General features: G+C 51.4%; 1 protein-coding gene and 1 long non-coding RNA gene across 2 annotated transcripts; both read left to right on the top strand.

Annotated features, from left to right (window-relative positions):
• Positions 1 to 173: 173 nt before the first annotated feature.
• YWHAG (tyrosine 3-monooxygenase/tryptophan 5-monooxygenase activation protein gamma) lies at positions 174 to 21,757 on the top strand. The gene is made up of 2 exons (XM_051809158.1): positions 174 to 473; positions 18,175 to 21,757. The coding sequence occupies exons 1-2, from the start codon at positions 387 to 389 to the stop codon at positions 18,829 to 18,831; spliced, it is 744 nt and encodes a 247-aa protein (XP_051665118.1). The 5' UTR covers positions 174 to 386; the 3' UTR covers positions 18,832 to 21,757.
• Positions 511 to 16,544, top strand: LOC127480731 (uncharacterized). Its single transcript, XR_007908009.1, has 2 exons — positions 511 to 2,904; positions 11,646 to 16,544. It is a non-coding gene; the product is annotated as an uncharacterized LOC127480731 (long non-coding RNA).
• Positions 21,758 to 21,778: the final 21 nt, after the last annotated feature.

A 21,778-nucleotide genomic window follows, 5' to 3' on the forward strand; every position in this document is an offset into this window, starting at 1 on the left:
GGGGCCCCGCCGCGAGGCATCACGGGAGATGTAGTCCTTGCAGGGTAGAGATCTCAGTGTAATCCCGGGACCGTCCCCGCCCCGCGGACTCCATCCCCCGCCGTGCCCCGCGCGCGCGAGGGGTGGGCGGGGCGGCGAAGAGGGGCGGGGCGGGGCGGGGCGCGCGCAGGGGGGTTGTGGTGGCCCGCGGCGCGCGCACAGCACCGGGCGCAGCCGCCGCCGCCGGAGCCGCCTCAGCCGCAGCAGCGCCCAGACCGCCGCGCCCGCCTGTCCTCCTCTTCCTCCTCCTCCTTCCTTCCTTCCTTCCTTCTTCCTCCTCCTCCTCCTCCTCCCGGAGCCCGCAGCCTCCTCGCCCCCTTCTTCCCCCCTTCCCGGACCCCGCGAAGATGGTGGACCGCGAGCAGCTGGTGCAGAAGGCCCGGCTGGCCGAGCAAGCCGAGCGATACGACGACATGGCGGCCGCCATGAAGAACGTGAGTCCCGTCCCGCGGCCGTCGGGCTTCCCCCGCTCACACACACACACACACACACACACACACACACACACACACGCACACACACGCGCGCACAGCTCCTCCTCCTCCTGCCGCCCCGCGCCCTCCCCGCGTGGCCCCCGCGGTGGGTGGGGGGGCTCGGGCGGGGGGGGCCGCGGGGGTGTGCGGGCCCCGGCCCCTCGCCCTCCCGACACCCCCCGCCTGGGTCCCGTTCCCGTTGTCTTTCCCCGCGCAGGGATGCTCTGCTGGTCTCCTGATCTCCGTCCCCTGCCCTAGAGCCCCCCCCCCCCACGCATCCTCTCCCCTGCACTAGAGCCCCCCCATCCAGCGCCCCCGCATCCTGCTCCCTTGTTCTGGGGCTCTTCCCCTAGCCCCCCACACCCTGCTCCCCTGCCCTAAACACCCCCCATCATCATCTCCCTTGTTCCGGTGTCCCCACCTAGCCCCACACATCCCCTTCTCTCTGCCCTAGAGCCCCCCCTTCATCCTCTCCCCAGTTGTGGGGCCCCCTCTCAGCCCCACACATCCCCTTCTCTCTGCCCTAGAGCCCTCCCTTCATCCTCTCCCCTATTCTAGAGCCCCCACACATCTCCCCTCTCTGCCCCAGAGCCTCCTTCCCATTCTCCCCCTGCCCTAAACCCCCATGCATTGCCTCCCCTGCCCCTCTCCCCTGTTTAGCTGCCCCCTGCCCTAGAGCACCCCCACATCATCTCCCCTGCCTTAGAACCCCCACGCGTTGCCTCCCCTGCCCTGCAGTCCCCCAACATCACCTCCCAGACCCATCCCCTCTCTCCCCCCACTCCAGGCCCCCCTGCCTGCCCCACACACCCTCTCCCATGCCCCCCTCCCTCCCTGCCCTGCCCTGGCGTGGGGGGGCAGAGGAGCCAGCCCGGGGGTGTGGTGCTCCCTGGGGGGGTCACACCGGCTTGGGTCCCAGCGGGGGGAGGCAGTGGGGGACCCAGAGGGGGGTGTGGGGGGGTTGTGTTCACACCTCTCCCCGCTGCCAAAATACCTCCCCGTGCATCCCTTCCCACGCGTGGTCATTGGGGCTGGTGTGTGCCCCTGACCCCAGAGATCAGGAGCCCTTTCACTGCCAAAGCCCTTATTTTTACTGCTCTTGGTTGGAGATTTATGAATTGAGTCATGTTGTATTCATTTCACGCTCTTAAAATAAAGACTCTGCATATAGCAGGCTGATCTGATTTGTGACACTGAACGCTCCCCTTCAATACTGACATTTTGACAATATAAGAAGGGAAAAAAAAACATATCTCTGATCTGATCTCGCAAACAAAGCAATCGTGGGAGGCAGGATCAAGTCATTCCAGAAGATTCTGCATTTGTCATATTGCAGAGAGGCTAGACTGGGTGGAGGGAGGGAGGGGGTGCTTTAAAGGGGAAAACTGTTCTTTATGTTTGTCTTCTTAGTCAGGTCTGAACCTTTGCTGGGAGCTGGGGTGTCCTCCCCGGCTGATGAAAAGTGAATGCTGATCTGGGAATGTCGCAGTCTGCCTTGGGTGCAGCTCTGTTTGCCCAGATTGCACCATTTTGTCAATAACCTTGCATTTATCAAACAGACAAAACTGTCACAGCCCGAGCCCAGGGAGGGAGGAGATGTCTTATCAAGGAATGAAATACGGATAATCGGGATGAGATATTATCACATTAAACCAGCCGGGCTGTCCCTCTGCTGCACTGTGGCTTTTATACCATTTTCTGATAGCGGCATCTATTCATTTTAAAGCCAAGCCTGCTGTGTGAGCAGATCCTACAGCTCATTTCCTACGGATAATACAGCCGCCGTGACAAAGCCAGCAGGGATCTGCCTGGGACACACAGCCGTGTTGCAGTGTGAATTTCCCTAACCTGCTTACCCGGGCTGGCTGTTCGAACCCAAGGCGTTGCTAGCGATCATATATACGATTTTTCCTGCTAGTCCTCACAGGCCCTGGTGAAACAGTAACCCGGGCTAACGCTGCTTATCAGCTGCCGTGTAGTTTGGCCGTAAGGAAACGATTCCCAGCGGGAGCACTGACGCCTCCCGTCACCGGCCAAACAAAAGGCAGAGCTTTGTTCTTCATTCCTGCACCGCGCTGCCCGAACCCCGGCACGGCCGGTCCGGCGGCGGTGGGCATGTCCCAGCCGGTTATCCCTGTGCCTCCCAGCCCCCAGCCCCGGTTGTGCGGGAGGCTGATGACCTCGCACTCATTTCCGTAGCAACGCCTAGTGATGTCATATGCCATGGTCCAAGCTGCAATGCACCCAGGCGGTAGCAGAGAGCATGCGGGCTGCGTCTGGCGAAGGTGATGCAGAGCCATCCTGCCCTCCAAACCGGGCCCTCCCGCCTGCTTCCCTGGCACCCTGCTGAGAAATGAAGGATGGCTCTCCTTTAAAACCTGCCGTGGGAACGGTGGGCATAAAAAAGGCTCGTCTTCCTGCAGCTTGATCTCACGGGTGGTGATGTGGGGCAGCTAAGTGGGTTGTTGAGCCTCAGCCTTGCCTGCTTGGGAGACTGTGCTGAATGCCTGTTTCAATGGTTCAACATGGAAATGGTGTGCTGGGGCTCTTGCTGTCTGCTGATTCATCCAGTAATGTCCTGGTTCACAATATTTTCTCTTAAATAATATTTATATGTAATAAGTTCTAGCTCCTTCCCTCCTGCAAGTGCCAGCTGCCAGTGCTCCTAATTGTCCTACCTGCAGTCATGTTGCTGCTGTGGGAGCAGGATGCTCCTCCAGCCCCCCCAAAGGGACAGGTTTACTGTGGGGTCTCAGTAAAACACAACAGATGGTCACATTGCCTACCAGAGGTGATGCCACAGCTGGGAAGGGTGTGGGGCCAGACCCATTGATCCAGGGTATGGCTGCATGACCTTGGTCACGTCCCTTGTCAGCTCAGCGCTGTCTGGGGGTGCTGTCATCCCTATAAGGTACTGGGGGGCAGGAAGGCTCTCTGCTGGTCCCCAGGGTGGTGGTTGTGCCCGCTGGTCAGGCCTTGGCCTTGCTCGCTGGGGTTTCACTGCCCACAGTGCCAGTGGGTGAAGCAAGATGCATTTGTCTGGTTCAGCTTCAGGAAGAGCTTTACTGCCTGACCCCATGCCAGGGCTGGGGATCGATATCCATTAGCTGGGGAGACTGGTGCTGCTGGAGGCTTTCCGGAGGTGGAGCCCTGCCAAGCCCCTGGCTGGTGCTGCCTGGGGAGCAGAGCACATGCCTGCCTGTAGACCTTCAGGGTGGGGGGATGTGCAAGTGAATGAACAGGATTGCAGTAACTTTTACAGGAAATAAGTTGCCTTTAAAAAGGGCGAGGGAAGCATTATTACATTGCACCTATGTATGATGTAGGTGTGGGACCATATGGCAGAGACCTGGGGTCCCCCATGAGGGGAACACCTCACTTGACTTTGGGGACCCAACCTCTGCAGAGGGTGATGCTGTGCTGTATGTGAGGACCATCATCTGTGGTGGATGTGGAGGGGGGAACTCTGGAGGTGCCAGAAAGCAGATGGCTGCTCCAAGCTTTAGACACCACAACTCGATGCAGTAAATGGCAGTTGTGGGTGGAGGATGGGGAATTGCAGGCCTTCCCTGGCATGGGGTATGTGGACTTCTGCCATGTTGGTCACCAGCCAGGCAGGTTATCACCCCCCACATCCAGTGACCAGGTTAGCACAGATAGTGGGGCTTCACACAGACAGTGGGGCTTCACACAGACAGCAGGCTTGCCCTTGGAAAATGAGGTAGTAACACAAACCCATCCTATCTGGAGAGTCCTGCGGGAGTGGAGCAGGGCTGATTAGCTGCTTCTGCTTCACAGCATAGACAGACAAAAGGGTGAGGTGGAAAGGCTTCTCCAGGAGGAGTGCTGGGCAGACCATCTGTGATGGTGGGAGGGGAGCAAGGAGCACGAGCTGCTGTAGTAGCACTTCCCAGGGGGGCTGGAGAAGGCTTTGGAAAAACCATTTCCAGTGCCGAGGTGAACGTTGCAGTCATTTGATGTCGGCATCGAGTGACTGCATCGATGTTCTTGCCGCCGCCCCTCGTGCAGGTGTCTTGGATGCTGCTCAGCCTCCTGGTGCCTCCTGGGTCACCAGTGGATTGCAGTGGTGGTAGGGATTTGAGACAGCACAACTGATGAGCAGGGAGCAGGGCTTCTTTTGTGGAGGTCTGCAGGGTCAGGACAGGAGGGTGGCTGTCAGGAGCTCCTACACTTTGCACCTTGTAACTCTTCATGGTACATTGGAGAGGTAGCAACGTGCCCTGTACATGACTGCCATGGGCAGTGCACCCACTCTTCAGCAGCTCAAGCTCTTAGAAATTCCTCTTTGAGCTCCTGTTAAGTCCTTATCTATGAGTTTTAAGAAGAGTCACTGACTTATGAGACCATGCTCAGGATTTCTCTTTGTTTGCCACATGTAACAGCCAAGTGTGGATTTGATTAGAAATAGCTCTTCTTGAACTAAACTATGATGAAGAATGTAGCTGTTGAATCCTGTCTGAGTACATGGAAACAGTAATGCTCTTGGGCAAGGGCTCTCAAAGAGCTCTTGGATGATTTGGGCTTGGCCTGTAGATCTGTTGGATGATGTCTAGCCATGAGAGTGCAATAAAGGTTAGTGGGAGTTGTCTTGAATTTTTTAAATTTGGGGTTTTAACCTTTATTGTACTGCTTCCTGTGAGTAAAGATGGCTGGCTCACAGGAGACTCCATTTTTTTGGTACACCAAGTAAGCTCCATAATGGCCATGGATAAGCCCTGTCTGCCCAACCTGCATTCACAAGCTGATCCCAAAATTGCTCCCTGGAATAGACTCTGTGGACACTGATGATGTGAACTTGGGCTTGCTAGAAGCTTCAGGAACAGCAATTTAGGGGCAACCACAGAGCTTCACCTCCAGAAGTGTTTTCTGGATTAAAAACTCCTGTGCCTCTGGAACATGTACCTTGTTCTTGGCTTGTCTCATCTGACCTGGATGATGTCTTTGGCATCCTTTTATCAGTTCTCATGGATGTGCTGGATGGTGCTTGCAGGAGCAGTGAGGGCTATCCAAAAAACTGTTATATATCTGCTGGGATTTGGATTGTGATCAAGGGGGATGAGGAACATGATTCTTCTTCACCTTCTGTGGCTGGTGGAATTAAGATTTTCCTTAATTTGAGGACCCCCACCATATTTTTTCCTCTGTGCCATCTCTTCTTCACTGTGTATTACTGAACCACTTCATTCTAAGCTCTTCTCTTGTGCCTGGGCCAGCAGCATTAGGGCTGGTCAGGAGCGTTCTCAGCTTGGCTTTCCAGGTAGGAATAAGAAGTCTCAGCCTTGCAGAGCTTAAGATCAGGGACGTGGAGTAAGAGCAACATAATGGTCCCCAGTAGCCTATGGGGAGACCTAGGCTGGGCCAGGGCTTTGTTCCCAGGCTGGTGAGTGACCCCAAGGTGACAATCCTAAGGAAAAGGATTTTTCAGAGCCTGATATTTCTACTATCTCTGCAGAGCCTGTAGTTAGGAATGGAGCTGTGACTCTTGAGGATACAAGGAGAAACATGGCTCAGGGTGCAGCTGATGGAACAGGGACTGGAGAGGAGAGTGGTAGCCATGACTTGACATCTGGGGAAGCCTCCATGGATAGTGACACATCTGGCAGGGTCCAAGGCACCAATTCTGTGACTGAACTCTTCAGCTTCTATTTGGAGCAGCTTCATGCCAGGTAAACCATGTGCAAACAAATGCACAGAAGCTGTATGTATATATTTAGGAAAAATAAAGAATCCAAGCTTTTGTGTGTCCCACTGCCAGTGCTTGAGTAACCAGCTGCTTCTTGGGAGGTGGCTTTGTCTGAGCTCAGACATGTCCTTGGCTGTGGAGCGCTGCTGGACTTGTTGGTGCTGCTCCTCTCCCTTGGCAGAGGTGAGTCAGGAGCTCAATTCCAGTTTGGTAGGGAAGAGCAAAGAGGACTGTCAGACTGGTTCAGACTAGAGCTGGCTGCTTGGTGTGTCCCAGCCAGACTGCTCAGGGGCAGGTATGGAGGAAGAGGCATTGGAAAATGCCTACAGTGTGACCCGAGGGAGCCTTTCCTCAGATGAGTCGATGCCTGGGGCATTTAGGGCTCTGCCTTGGGCTGTTCTGCCCAGTTCTACCTCCTGAGCTGTGACTGACAGCGAAACATGAGTGCATATTGGAATAACTGCAGTACAAAGCACAGTGGAACAGGATTTGCCTGGCTTCTCAAGCACTTCTCCAGTCTTGGTGGGATACAGGCATCATCTTCCACCTCACTGTGGCAAAGCTGTGATGTGGGGCTGAGGTAGCTGATGCACCCTTGATGCTTCCAGGTGTTCTATGCTTCAGTGCTCTGCAGCTCAAGACAGCTTCTTCCAAAGCTAATGCTGTTACAAGCATTCCCATGCTAACTGCTTTGGACCCAGCTTAGACCTTCCTTCCTTCGCTGGCCAGGCCTTTGTCATTTCTTTCTGGAAGGCTGAAAGCCTTCAACAACTTCTGTTCTTTACTGGAAAGGTAACTAACCTAACTAGTCCTTGGCTGAAGTCTCACTCCCTCCTGTTAGAGTCACATGACTTCAGAGAAATGGCAACTGCCATTCAGTTCAAGGCAACTGCCTTGTCTGGAAAGCAAAAATTGAGTGAAAACAGTAGCATTTACTCCATTCTCTTAGTGATAGTCACCACTGGAAGGCAATAGCTTGGAAAACAGTTAAAACAAAGGGAAGTAGCTGTGGATTTGTCACACTGCTGGTGAAGGTACAGTGGCTTTGTCTTTCAACCTCCGAAACCTTGACTTGAGAATTTTTTTCAGATAAATGGCTGTGGTTCGCTTCATGCTGGTGGTACTGAGATAAAATGCCCTGCCAGGCTCTGCCTGCGCTCCTGATGGTGCAGCTTTTGGTCACTGCAGGTGGGGACACTCTTCTTTCCCCATGGAGACAAAATGGCTTTGTGGGAATGCAGCCCACGGCTTGCAGAGTGCTGTCTGAGGGCACCGAGCATTCACTCACGGGGGATGGAGGATCCTGTGAGGGAGCACAGTGGTGAAAACGTGGGCTGTGCATCAGCACTGCTGAGGTCCCTCCTGGTCTCTGCTGCTGCAACCTCCCACCTCCCCACATCCCTTTGGGCAGCTATGGGGGCCTTGGTCTGGAGAAGGCAGGAAAGGGGAAGGATGTGGACCCACAGCCAGCTGACTGTGGGGTTTGTGTGACTGGGTGGTGTGTCAGCTGCACACAGGCAGTGCTGCCACAGCCAGCTTTCTCATATTTCTTCCCCTGGCTGCTTGATGTAATGAGCGAAGTCCTTCCTCCCATCCTAAAATGCAGGAAAATGGGGATAAAATGACTTTCATTCTGCTCTTTGGGCTTGACTCCTCGCTCCAGAGTCCAGATGTCAAGATGCTGGATTCCCACCCCTGGCTCTGGGGGAGGAGCTTGGCAGCAGGATGGCTTTGTCCAGCTTCTCTGAGTGCACAATGACAGCCAGCCCGAGCTGCTGCATCTCTCCAGCCTCTCCAGTGGGCTGAAGCCCTGAGAGCTGCTGGGGCTTGATCTGCACCCTGGTTGCAGTGCTGGTTTACCTGGTGGGGTCTAGAAACGCTGGAAATAGTAAATTCTGGAAAATGGAGCTGAAATGATGAGGCAGCAATCCTCGGGCTGCAGGGAGCACTGACAAGACTGTCTCAAAAGCAAAGCCTTCATGTAACTGGCGAAACAAAAGCCTTTGTCTGCCTGTTTAAGGGCAAACTTCCCCCAGTGTCAGGTTTTTCTGTTCTAACCCAGATGTAGTCACATCTTGGGCATGACCCAGCACATGCTCAATTAGGTATTAAACAAACCTGATTTTTGGTCCCAAGCTACTGATCTAGTGACCAAGGGTAGTGCATTAGTTAATAGCAGTAGGAGAGTAACTAGAGAACATGTCACTGATGATGGCGTGAGATTCCCTTAAAGTGATCCCCAGATTAGGGATTAGAGTACTTAATGTTTTTCTTCTATCAAGATGTTGGAATTGAGTCCGTCTATGGGTGTTTGAGGCAGCTGCACTTGGACGAGTCTGCAGGGACTCCAAGTACTTCCTTAATTGTTTGCAAATTCCCTCTGATCTTGCTGGATGGGTTGGCTTGCTTTGCTTATGTACCAGGCAATGCTACGTGGCGTGTCACTGTGCTTCTGATTCCTCTCTGAGAGGTTGAGCCTGGTTTCAGCAAGGCTCTAGGAAAACATCAGTGAGAAGACTCGGCTTCAGTGCTAATGAGGCTGCTGATGGACACGTTGTTTGGACAGTTGTGGTGCTCAGGAGCATAAAGTTTATTAATAGTAGGTGGAGAAGCTGTTGCTGTGCCATGTGCTAACAGACATGCTCGACAATTGCTGTGGGAGATCTCTGCTTGTAAAAGACTAATGCTTAGTATTCAGCAGTGAATGAGAACTCGGGGAAGATTAACAGCCTTTGATTTACACCCAGCTGGGGCAGGAGTTGGAGCTTTGCCTGTTCATGCTGTTGGGCTTTGTTACGTGGGATGAATATTTCATTACCTTGAAGGTGGGAGCTTGGCTTCTTGCATTTGGTGGTGTCAAGAGTCGTGCCCGAGGGGTTCTGTCACCTGTGATGAACTGAGATCAAATCTGTGGCGTGGTAATCCCTTGGGCTTCAAAAGAGGGCTGGGAGGAGATGGCTGGAGCCAGGTAAGGGTAGTTAAACCCACAGTTGGATCTAGGATAGTAAAGTGACCCTCCTTGTAATTTAAAATTGGCTGCAGTGCTCCAAAAAGTTGCCAGAGCAAAAACTTGACTATCTTCTCTTCTGCAAGTTCATTTAAGAAATTAAATAAAATCGTCTTTGGTAGAGGTGTGTAAGATCAAGCCTGAAATCCCTGAAGCAGTGGGAGGGTAAGGCACATCTGGAGGGATAATCACCTTACTCATGGAGGCAGAAATCAAACCTGTCATGGAGCTGGCATGCTGGAGTCCACCTGGGTGTTCTGGGAATTCTCTTGCTTAATCTGGCAAAACACATTTGAGACACCAAGGAACTGCTGGATCTGCAGACCAAGAGACCTAGAGCAAAAATCTTGTGAGGGTTTTTTATTAATATTTCCAGAACCCTACCCTGATGTGCAACAAGCAGAAGTTCACAAAGTGTTTGGGGCAGTGACAGAGTGGTTAAAAATGGATGTGGTCACTGCAGGGAGTTTTGCATGGCTGCAGCTTCTCCCATTTCACCCTTTGGAGCAGCAGCTTGCAGCTGCCATGGCAGAAGTGGCTCTGCCATACCAGCAGCAAGGAATTGCCAGGTTCATCCTGCTCCAGCAGACCTTGGCAGCAGACTTTCCCAGCAGCCAGAACTTGCTCTCAGCCTTTCTGAACGTGTCCTGTCCATGACCCCTCCTCTCTCCTTTCTCTACTTGGCTCAACTGAGTAGAGGTCATGGGCACAGCATAACACTGTCATTTTTTGAGCCCCTGATTAAGGACCAGCCCTGGCACTTGACTCTGCAGGGAGGATTTGATGATCTGGTGGCAGGATTCTTCCTGCCTGGCAGTGGAGCTGGAGGTGAGCAGGAGAGCCCTGAGATCTGAGCCAGATTAGTACTCTTAGAAGCTGTGAGGTAAATCTTTAAGCAGCTCATGCTCCCAACAGCACTAAACACCTTTCCCACATGAAACTTGGTGCATTTATCTAAAGTGTCCCTGCTTATGTGCTGGAGTCCCTGGAGTTCTGTCTAGCTTGGGTTGTTTTGCCATAAATTGGAGGGGATAAAAAAAAGTCTCTGTGTTGACCAAGTCTTAAGGCTCTAGAAATGACCAGTGGCCATCCCATGGATGGCTGCTTCAGCTCAAAAGCCTGTGAGTAGATGGACTCTTCTGAGGAATAATGCTCCAATGGAAATTAAAAAAAAAAATATCAAGTCTTTAAACTTGTACAGAAATGCTGCTGAGGAAGGAGCTGCAGTTACTCTTGAAGAGCCCTTCAGCCCACACCTGGAGAAGCTTGGTGCAGCCCAGAAGAGCCTAGAGCAACCATGAATTGCCATTCTCCTTCCAAAGGGATCACTGGATCAACTCTGAGCTCCTAAAACTTGGGTGTGCTTCAAGGGCACATCCAAGCTCTCAAGCCAGTGGTGTGCAAAGCCCTGGTCTTCCATGTGCTTTGCAGGAAGCTTGGAGAAAAGGCCTATCAGCAGGGAACAGAACAGCTAATCCAAGGCAGGAGAACTCCCCATGTTGCTGGATGATGGAGAAGGGTGATGGTGATCTTGGGCTGCTGCTGAGGGCAGATGATGCTTGCCAGCCTGCCATATCCCAGGGAAGGAATAGCTTGGCATCCCTTCTGTTGCTTTTGTAGTTAGCAGGCAAAGGTGCTGGTATCCCATCTGCTGGAGACCGTGTGATGAGCCCTTGAGTGACAGTCCTCTGAAGTGCTGGGACTGATGTGGTTGGACTTGCTGCTCTCTCCATCTGGTGGCTGGAAGGCACTAGGCCAGCAGAGGTCAATTATTTTTCCTGAGAGTTTTTAATAAGTACAAGGCAGGTAGTGGCAGCAAGATGGTGAAACAAATTGTCCTACAGCCAGTTTTTGTCTTGTTTAATAGCCTGTCACTAAGGCTAACAAGAATCTGGGTGTTAATAAGGAAGACAAGAAAACTTGGGCATAATTCCTTCCTGGCTCAAAAAGCACACACTGGCTAGAGGAGCAGCTCCTGTGCAGTGCTAATTCAGAAATGGTTTGTAGCTCCACACTTTACATGACCCTGAGAGGCCAGGATTGTTCCTTCCAGTTGGTTATTGGGATGTGTCTGGGCTGGTCTTTGTCAACAATAGCCATGGCAGATTGCAGGGTCTAGGAATGTGCCTGGAAGGCAGGCGGATGCTCCCTCCGTGCTTGCCTTATCTCAGAAGCTGCAGATGAAGTCGGTGAGGCAAATCAGTGGCACCCAGGTGTTCTGCAGCAGGGGAAACCGGAGCCGTTAGACCGAATGGTGGGACTGCAGCGCTGCAGATAAGGGCTGGTACAGAAGCACTGCTGCCAAACAGAGTGGAGCAGCTCAGAGCTCTGCTGCTCTCTCTGGTTTTCTCACCTTGACTCCCTTTGACCTTTTATGTGCAGAAATGACCCAAGTAGTTGAAACTTGCTTTTTTTCCTCTAGCTGAAATCCATCACGGCCACACTGAAACTGGAGTAGGAGGAGTGCAGGCCCCAAGGACTGATCAAGCCTGAGTGCAGTGTGATGATATTCACCTTGGCTTAAGTAGCTGTTAAGCTATAGAGGCCAATGAAATAAATGAGCTCTTGATTTTCATGTCTCCCAGTTTGAAGACTTTGCCTTGGGTGGTTCAAAGTTGCCTTAAGTAATAAAGGCTGCAAAGTGGGATGAAAGCCGCTGTTAACTGTAGGAATATGCAGAAATCCTAATCAGTGTCTGGGGTGCCTGAGTAGCCTCTGAGATCCAGTTGGGCAGACCAAACAGTCTCTGCAGACACTCGTCCTTGATGCACTGGGAGCAATTTGAAATGTGGCAGAACCATCCCATTGCTGTCAGCCACTGTCCTGTGATGGGAGCTGGCCCAGCCAGCTTGAAAAACGAGAAGTAACAGGTGATTATTCATAGTGAAACAGGCAATGGAGAAGGCAGTGGGGAACTTGTGTCTGCCCACAGCCTGCGGGTGCTTGTCTGGGATGTGAGGAAGGGTTCAACCTACAGCCCAAAATCCCCCGTGTCATGCTGAGATAAAACATGAGAAGAGAGGACAGTGGAAGGGGCCAGAAAGGAGAGAAGCAGTTACGGTGTGACTTCCCCTTTGGAAGTACGACATGGGGGCGAAGGCTGGGCAGCAGGGGAAAAGAACCCAAACCAATCTGGCCAGATTTTAGATTTAGGTCTAGTTTAACACACGCCTACTTTGCCAAAGTAGGACAGTGCTTAAGAAAAGCATCTTTCCGAGTGCTGCGATGGTGTCGCAGGACAGCTCGCTCTGGAGCACGGGGAGAGGCTGTTCTTGACAAGGTTGTGCAACATCGAGTCATGACTGTCATCAAGGCACAGGGTAATGGTGTCATTTTGATGTGCTTGAGGGCAGCCATTTCTTCAGAAGTTAGAGGGAGCTGGGGACAGAAAAACCAGGTGGCGTCTCTGTCACGTCCTTCCAGAATGACAGCACTCAGGCTGCTGGAAGTGGGCTTGTCAGAGAATCATTAAGGTTAGATAATCATTAAGGTTAGATAAGACCTCCAGGATCACCAAGTCCAACCCTTAAGCAATCCCCACCTTGTCAACTAGGCCAGAGCACTGAGTGCCACACCCAGTTGTTTCTTGAACACCTCCAGGGATGGTGATTCCACCACCTCCCTGGGCAGCCCATTCCAACACCTGGCAGCCCTTCCAGTGAAGAAATTCTTCCCATGTCCAACCTGAGCCTCCCCTGGCACAGCCTGAGGCTATGTCCTGTTGTCCTTGCAGATGGGTATTAGGGTCCCATTATGAGACAGCAGCTAGAGATGGGGGGGTAGATGGTGTGGCTGCAGGTCATGAGTATTTATGTGCTGTTTGAGCCTGAAGGGGTTGCCTACTGGTTGTTCCTATTGCCAGTGGCTTCAGATAAAGTGAGAGTTTTGGTGGTAGGACTAGACCAGAACATTGTTTCAAAAGCACATTTGCGTTCTAAAAAACAAAACAGAAAGGGGACCTTCAGGCCCCGCTTCAGAGTGACTAATGAGCTGCACATGAAGGAAAACAAGGTACTTGCTGGGGTTTGTGTGCAGAGATAACAGACTTAATTACATGGTGCAGGAGCTGTAGATAGAAGAGAGGAAACACGAGTGCTGAGGAGGAGATGGATGTTGTGTATCCTGGTAGGAGAGGAGCTCTGGTGATGTTTAAGAGCTGTTCTCAGTGAACAGTTTGAGGTTCTCATGATAGTCTGTCTCTCTCCAGGAAAGCTTGGCTCCTTTGTAGGTGTGTGATGTCTTCAGGGACTGGGGATCAGAAAAGCGAGTGTTGATGATTATAACATGGGTTGAACTGTCAGATGTTCATGGTATTCTCCAGGGAAGCATGTCTGGGTCCCCTCAGCTTGCTGTGCTGTTTCCTTTAAGATAAGACATCAAAGCTAGGCAGGAGCCATAAATGGGTGGGCACTTAATTATCAAACTAAGTGAAAAGCATGTAAGGATAAACAGGTAGAACTCAGTCCTGTGATGGATCTCCATGGCAGCCGCTGAAGGGTCCTCAAAAATGATCATGTCATGTTGTACTCACACCTACTGATGCATGGTGAGGAGTGGAGGATGGGAGTCCTGGAATAAGCCCTTTAAGCAAACTAACCTGCTGCTGTCTGGGAGCAAGCCTTCCCTGTGGGTCTCACAAAGGCCTGCTAATTAAGATGCTTCTGGAAAGAAGGTGCAGTAGGACCAACCCTTGGGCTTTTGGAGTTCACGTGCCTTGACATTAGGGGCAGGTAAAGCTGTGCTCGCTCCCTGGCTGCTCTGCATGAGGCTGAGCCTTCCCTGGCTGCAATGTGATCCTTGGGCATGCCGGGAGCCTGCCAGGTTTTGGGCAGAGTGCTGAGTCAGAGCTTCAGCTGGAGTGGAGAAGTCAGGAAAGCCTTTTCCGAGACGGTGCCGCCTCTGCAGTGCTTTGTTGCAAATCAGAGGGCTCGGCTTTGTACAAACCTCTGGACTCCCAAGCAGCAGAAATGTTAAACTTCCAGTAGTTTTTGTCCAACAGGAACTGTCGGAGTTTCCATGTGGCTTTAGGGCACTTGAGTCTTGGTGGTGCAGACGCTGTGCCATCAAAGGCTGCGGGAACTGGTGAGACTGGAACTGGCAGTGTCCTCAAGCTCGGTGGTGGAACGTGCCTCCCAGCCAAAGCAGGCAGTGTGGACTGCTCCATGCCAAGCTCCCTGCGTTCCCTGGCCAGGTGTCTTTGTGCAGTGTGTGAAAGGTCAGGCTCCTGGCACTTGTGTTTTCCTTTTTTTTTTTTTTTTCTGTTCCAAGATAGCTAAGAGACTTTCCCCTATCAAGTTTCCAGCATGTGGATTAGCTCTTTGTGCTTGGACGTTTATGCCACATCCAGGCCTTGACTCCATTTCAGCCACATGCATCTCTGACCCTCTCTCCCCAGTCTCCAGGGGCACAAGGGTGAGATGAGGCTGGACAGTTACTGAGATTTGTGAAGCGAGTTCTGTTGTTCAGGGAAGTAAAACTCCAAACTGACTGAGCTTCCCAGAGAGCAGGTAGACCTCCAGCCAGAGGCTCATGGCTTTGTGTTCCTGCCAAGCCCTCCTATGCCAAAGTGAGATCTTCCTTTGGCTATTTGAAGTCTCTGACTCCATGTAACAGTGCTGGGAATGGCATCAGGGGACCTGATCAGGGTACTGCCCTTCTTAAGGGAAGTGAGACCTCTCCAGGGTCTGAGTTAAGAAGGGGGAGGGTTCTGCTCTCCAAAAGGGCTGCTGCAGTGTGATCCAGGCCTGATGCAGGATGTTGCCTTATTGATGTTACATCAGAGGTGTTTCAGTGCAATGCTATAAATTCAGTACATCGAGCCTGCTGTTTAGCCTGTGGCTTGACTGAACTCATTTTGTGTTGGTATCCTGCTGTGTAAGAAAAAAATCAACTCTGAAGAGGTGGCAGCAGCTCTGGTCAGACAGAGGGCAGAGATGTCCTCAAAGGCAGCTGAACCTGGGATACATCTTTTCCACCTTCCACTGACTCTGATAAGGCAGCTAATAAGGCAGCTAAGTGTACCCTGCTGTCCAATATCTTGTGTCCTGGGCATCTTGCATTTTCTTCCTGCTGGGAATGCAAGTGCCAGATGGTTTTCTGTTCTCCCTCCCTCAGCTCAGTCGCAGACTGAAATGTGTGGGACTGCAGCCTCTTCCCTTCCCTCTCCTAGTGCTGAGGGATGCAGTCCCTGTCCCCACCTGTGTTACACCTTGGCCATGTCTCTGCAGTGCTCCTTCCTGGGAGCCTGGGTACCATTAGGAAGCAGTGACATGGTTAACGAGGCTCCCTTTTTGCTTTTGCAAGTTCCCTGTGAGCTCCCCGGGGGAATCTGCTGTCTCCACAGGTGTACCTTCCATCTGTCAGCCAGTTTGTTGAAAGGATTTTGACAGGCAACTTTCCTCCGTAATCCTTAATAGCTTCAAATTTAAAATGTTTATGGCAAAGCTAATCCCACGAAACTCCCTGTAGTTTTAATAAATCTATCCTCCAGCAAGACTCTTCTGGTGAGAGGAGGTAAATCTGCTTCTTCCTACAGTGATACATATCTGCAGACGTGGCTGTGGGGCAGCTTTAAATCACCTGCTTGGTCCTCACTTAAAAACTGGTATCTCTGCTCAGGGAGCACCTTGCTAAAAGCAAGACCTCATGGGGTTATCCACCTCCACAACTTCTGTCAGGACTGAAAACTGTTGGAATCAGTGAGTCTCTCGTATGGCTGGGCACTCCATTTACAGCTGGAAGGCAAGAGAATAACTCAGGCTGGGATTCCTGGATGTTCCTGAGCCCAAATCCCTCACTCAAAGCAGGACAGGTTAGGTGGGGAGAAGACCCCGAGTATCCTGATCAAGCTTTGAATATCTCCAAGGACAGACAATCCATAGGCTCTGGGGCAGGGGGACACCTTTTTTGTGCTCCAGTGTGTTCCAAAGATGGCTTTAACCTCAGAGGATCTTTAATGTGTGTCTGTGCAGGTGTCGCTCAGGGGGAAGAATGAAGGGAGTCATTCTGCAAAAATGCAGATCTCTAGAGACCTCTGCCCTCGCAGCACCAGGCAGGCTGGGGACAGTGTCTGAGTGACCTGCCATGGGCATTTCAGTTGTGGTCAGGCCTCAGTGCAGGAGAAGCATATCCCAGGGATCCCAGGGCTGTGTGGTTAAACAGCTGTCATTAGCCTGGCTGGGAGAGGAGGGGTGAGGGTTATTCTGGCACCAGGAGCTGCCGGATGGCCCGGGCATCGCTGCCCTGCTTACCTTGGGCGGGAACGCTGGGAGCTGCCTTGGCACCCTGCCCCGTGCTCCTTGTCCTGTGCTGCTGGAGACTGCTGATAGTCACAGGAGATCCTGCCCTTGTTAACATGGCACCCATTTCCCCCATCCCTCTGCCACCTTCTACCCTTGAGCAGAAGCAGTTGTGCTGGTTTGCACTGTAAGACCCTCTTCCGTACAGAAAGGGGCTGTTCACTGTTCCCCTGCCAGGCTCTGGAGCAACACAGGTCCAAACAACAGCAGGGAAGTTTGGAGTGGAGGGAGTGGAGGCTCTTCTTGCTGCCTCTGCCTTGAGGAAAGAAGTAGAGGGGGTCCAGATCAGAGACCAGAGACTCTGCTTGCTGTGGGGAAAATTAAAGCTTAGCTGTAGCCTGGTTTTGGGTGGAGACATCAGCCAGAGTATGGCTGAAGAGCTGCAGGGGGAGTGAACGTTGTTGGAATGAGCAGGTCAATACTGTGTGAGCAAGTGTGAGTCATTCCAGGCCACTCAAGTGAGGTCCTGGGCTGGGCCATCCTCCACCTTCCAGCAGGAGCCGTTGGCCTGCTGATCCCCACCATAAACATGGTTATCTGGGTCCAGAGCAAACCTTGTCCTTACAGATCCTCGTGAGAGTGACTCAGTATTTGCAGAAGCCTTTCACATCCAAACCATTACCTAATCCCTGAGTGCCGTGAGGAGGCTCACAGGTTCCTGCTCCGCTGGCCGGCTTCCCAAGTGGCCGTGCCCAGGGTGTGGATGTGGTGGGGCAGTGTGCTCCCAGGGCATGGGGATAACAGCCATGCCCAGGCTCAAAGTGCCACTTGGCAGCTGAAACCATCCCAGTGGAGCTGTTGTTGTGTCCTGTCTGCTCCAGGGGTGCAGAGACCCACACAGAGGGCTCAGAATCAAGGGGGATGTGAGCCCTTCCTGCCCGTGAGGCAGGACCATGAGGCACTTGTCCAGAGGTGCTGCCCAGATGGCTCCACTCCAGTGTTGTGGGATCTGGAATGGGATTATTGTGATACCAAGTGTGATGCTTCCAAGGTAACTGAGATCACTCTGTGCTGTCGTCTGTAATCCGTCTGTTGTCACAGCACGTGAGGCAGGTGACGCTGTGCATTAACACTGTAACCTCAGTGAGGAAAATCCCACCTGGGAAGGATGTACCCTCACCATGTGAGCTCTTATGTCCTCATCTGTGCAGATGCCTGAGGCAGCTGTAATTGTACCATCTATACATTCTTTGGGTGTCTTGGAAACATGGCCTGTGCTCATGGGAGGTGGAAGAGGTGAACACCCCATAGCTCTGGTGGTGTCAGTTCATGTGGCTAGCTCGTAACCCTGGACTGTCTTCTCCCTCTTGCTTTGACTGTCCCTCTCACCGCATCATAGAGCCCAACTCTCCTCCCACAGATGAAAGGCATCTCTTTCCTAGAAGATTTTTCTCATTCTGGAAAATGCTGATGGACAATACCTTGAAATGAACCCACTCCCCTTTTTCATGGGGGACTGAACCACGGCGTGATTTCCCATCCGGCTCCCGCTGCAATGGGAGCAGATGCTGGATGACAGAGCAGGACTTTGCAAGCCAACTGCCTCCTGCCTCTCACTAGAGACTCACAGGAGCACCCAAGCAAGTGATGGGAGTGTCAAGTGACTGGGGCTTAACCCAAGTGTCTCTCTTGTCTCTCCCTCTCTCCATGCAGGTGACGGAGCTGAACGAGCCCCTGTCCAACGAAGAGAGGAACCTGCTGTCCGTGGCCTACAAGAACGTGGTGGGGGCACGGCGCTCCTCCTGGCGAGTAATCAGCAGCATCGAGCAGAAGACCTCTGCCGATGGGAACGAGAAGAAGATCGAGATGGTCCGTGCCTACCGCGAGAAGATCGAGAAGGAGTTGGAAGCAGTGTGCCAGGATGTGCTGAGCCTGCTGGACAACTACCTGATCAAGAACTGCAGCGAGACGCAGTACGAGAGCAAAGTCTTCTACCTGAAGATGAAAGGGGACTATTACCGCTACCTGGCCGAGGTGGCCACCGGGGAGAAGAGGGCGACCGTGGTGGAGTCCTCGGAGAAGGCCTATAGCGAAGCCCATGAGATCAGCAAGGAGCACATGCAGCCCACCCACCCCATCCGGCTCGGGCTGGCGCTTAACTACTCCGTTTTCTACTACGAGATCCAGAACGCGCCGGAGCAGGCCTGTCACCTGGCCAAGACGGCCTTCGACGACGCCATTGCCGAGCTGGACACCCTCAACGAGGACTCCTACAAGGACTCAACGCTCATCATGCAGCTCCTCCGCGACAACCTAACGCTCTGGACGAGCGATCAGCAAGACGACGACGGCGGAGAAGGCAACAACTAGACCCCCCGATGGACTGGCAGCCGCACGCTGATGCTAACTACTGCAGTCTTTATTTTTTTCCCACGAGTGGGGGGGGGTCAGGGGTGGGGGAGGGAAAGGGAGGGGACACCTTCCCAGGGAGGCCCCCCACAACCTGTCTTTGATTGCCTCGTTGACATTTTTGCCAAAACACCACTAGTGGAAGTCAGGCTGGCTGTGCTGGTATGGAATAGCAGCCTCACTGGCATATGGACTGTTCTGTAGATTATTAATACAAGTGGAGCTGTCTTTAATTTAACTTTATTGCTAGAAATAAAAGGGTTTTAAGACGAATTCGCGTGGATGGAATGGCCCTCGTTTTTAAGGAAAGCAACGCAAAAACATTAAAAAAAAAAAAAAGACAAAAACATAACAAACAAAACAAAACAAAACAAAACAAAAAAAAAAAAAAAAAAAAGGGAGTTCTGTGGTTCCAGTAAGGCTTCGTGCGTTTGTTTCCGCAGTCCAGGTGCCGTGTGTGTCCGCACCACGTCACGGGGCGTCTCTCTGCAGCGCTCTGCCCGCCAGGGCGCAGCCTCAAATCCCCAAATTGAGAAGGAATTAAAAATAAAACCAACAAAACCAAACAGTTTGGGGCTCACAAAGCCCCGGGATTTAGGCCATCCAATCTTTTTTTTTTTTCTTTTCTTTTTTTTTCCTCTCGTTAAGATATTTGTTAGGGTAGCTTACAGTATTAACACTAAATTGCAGTTTACAGTGTTTCTACATTACAGCCATATGACATCAAGCCTTTTGATTGTCTGTTTTTCTTTCTTTTGCTAGTTCTTTTGGCTTGCCTTCCTGAGCAGTCCTGGCCTGTGGACTGGCTTTAGCTATTCTGTGTCGCCCAAGGCAAGAAGATCGCCCGCCCGAGGAACATCAAAGCTGCTCTAGTTTTTTGGTCAACAGCTTAACAGGTGCTTGGCTAGCGGCTGTTTCAACTATTTTAAGTCCACAGCAAAAGGTTTAAGAACTTAATTAGACAAGGGGGAAGTGTTTAAACTTAAAGAAAAAAAAATGCCACTTAAATAATAAAAAAAAATAATAAAAAAAAAATTAAAAAAAAAATATGAGCATTCAGGTCTGTATGTCATGTACTGTGTTTGGTATTTCAAAAGACCATCCTGGTTTAAGGTGCCACAGCTGCTTCCTCAGGGATTGCACTGCCATTTCACTCTGCCTGACTTTCTCCCACTGTACCATGAGGTTTGTCAGCAGATCTCCAGCACCCAGGCTCCCTTGTTTGTCACCAGGGAAGCCAGGTGCGTTTTCCTTTCTCCTGGGGAAGCTTGTGGTGTAATGAGTGAACTTCAGGAGCTTAGAAACTAATTTGGTAGAGAAATTCCTCAAGAGGAAGAGCTACAATCATAGACATTTCTATCCACCATCGGGAGCCCAGGAACTTAGTTCTCTTCTTAGCAAAATCTTTTCCAAGTCTGTCTGATCTGGCTGGGGGTGGGGGACGGGGCATCTGAGTTGCTTAGCAGGTAATATTTACCCCATTTTGAGTAAGTTTAGCTTTGATTTTGATTTTCCCATGGTTGTTGGAGGTTCACTGCTGTTCTCTGGCTCGCAGAGCGCTGCGCCCTGCGGCGCTTCACCCAACGCTGTGCAGTGAGAGGAAACCGCACTCGTGCTTTTATTCTTTATTAAACATTGGTCTGATTTTGGAAACAGGCTTCCATTGTCCCTTTGAGAGTCAGCCCGACACGGCGTCGTGGTGTGGCACACACGGCACAGCCGCTCCTGCTGCCGGGCTGTGCGGGGGGCGCGGCTCCGGCTCCCTCCCCGCTGTCCCGCAGCCGCTGCCCGGCTCCCTGGGGAGCGAGCGGGGCCAGGCCGTGCTCAGCCCCTGGACACTGCCCCGGTGGTGCTGGAATAGCTTTTCCTGGCCGGGATTCATCCACCCAAAGTGAGGCCCAGGCGCTTTGCAGGGGTTTGGGGTGCAGCATCCCGCGGCGAGGGGCCCGCGGTGCCAGTGCGTGCCGGGACCGGGAGATGCTTTAGGCTTCTTACCTCCCTCTCATCAACCCCCGTGTCCCGTGAGCAGTCTTGTCCCACCTGTACAATTTGGAAGTGATTTACTGGAATTACAAAACCTATCCTTCTTTTTTTTTTTTTTTTTTAAATTACTACTCTTTTTGGCTTTTGCTCTGGCTGCTTTAGGAAACTTATGCAGGAGAGATGGCACAGGAGGGCTAAAAACGGAGTGGGGGTCAGGGACTTGATTTTTAAGCAGCTTGAATGGTTTCTTTCATTTTTTAAGAGATGCACTTGCCTATGATACTGTCTCTCCAGTGAAATGATTACTGCTCCATTACTCTATTGATACAATATTGTGCATGCTAGTGTCGTATTTCTATACAGTAGCTTGAAATTTATTAACTTATACTGTAGATGTTATGTATTCCTATGACAAAATAGTCTTCAAAAATTTTCTAAAGTTTTTTAATTTATTTTTCTTTCCTTTTTTTTTTTCGGGGGTAAAGTTTGCTCTACCAAATAGTGATCGTAACAAACTGATCTGTTATGGATGTTGCTATAGTGACATGCAATTATATATGATTTTGTTTTTAAAAAGGAAAAAAAAAAAAGCAAAAGAAAACACCAGTGTTAGCTTAATCTTAATGTCTGGTGTTCGTCATGGTGAAATTATAACTATTACAGTGTAGGAGAACAATGACTGTGTTCTTTGAATGAGCCTTTGTTTGTGCTTTTTGTCATGTTATGCAGTGAACTATTTTTAAGGTCTAATCAGTGATTATTTTTCCAACTCCGTGTTTCTGTAAGGAATTATTTCACACACGGACCATTCTTAGCAGTTTTTCCTCAGTGATGGAATATCATGAATGTGAGTCATTATGTAGCCGTCGTACATTGAGCAAATAAACTTACAGATCTGACGTCAGCGCTGCTTAATTGTCATCGC

Source organism: Manacus candei, unplaced genomic scaffold, assembly GCF_025592945.1.
Source record: "Manacus candei isolate 608988 ecotype Guabito, Panama unplaced genomic scaffold, ASM2559294v1 h1tg000076l, whole genome shotgun sequence".
Lineage (NCBI taxonomy): Eukaryota > Metazoa > Chordata > Aves > Passeriformes > Pipridae > Manacus > Manacus candei.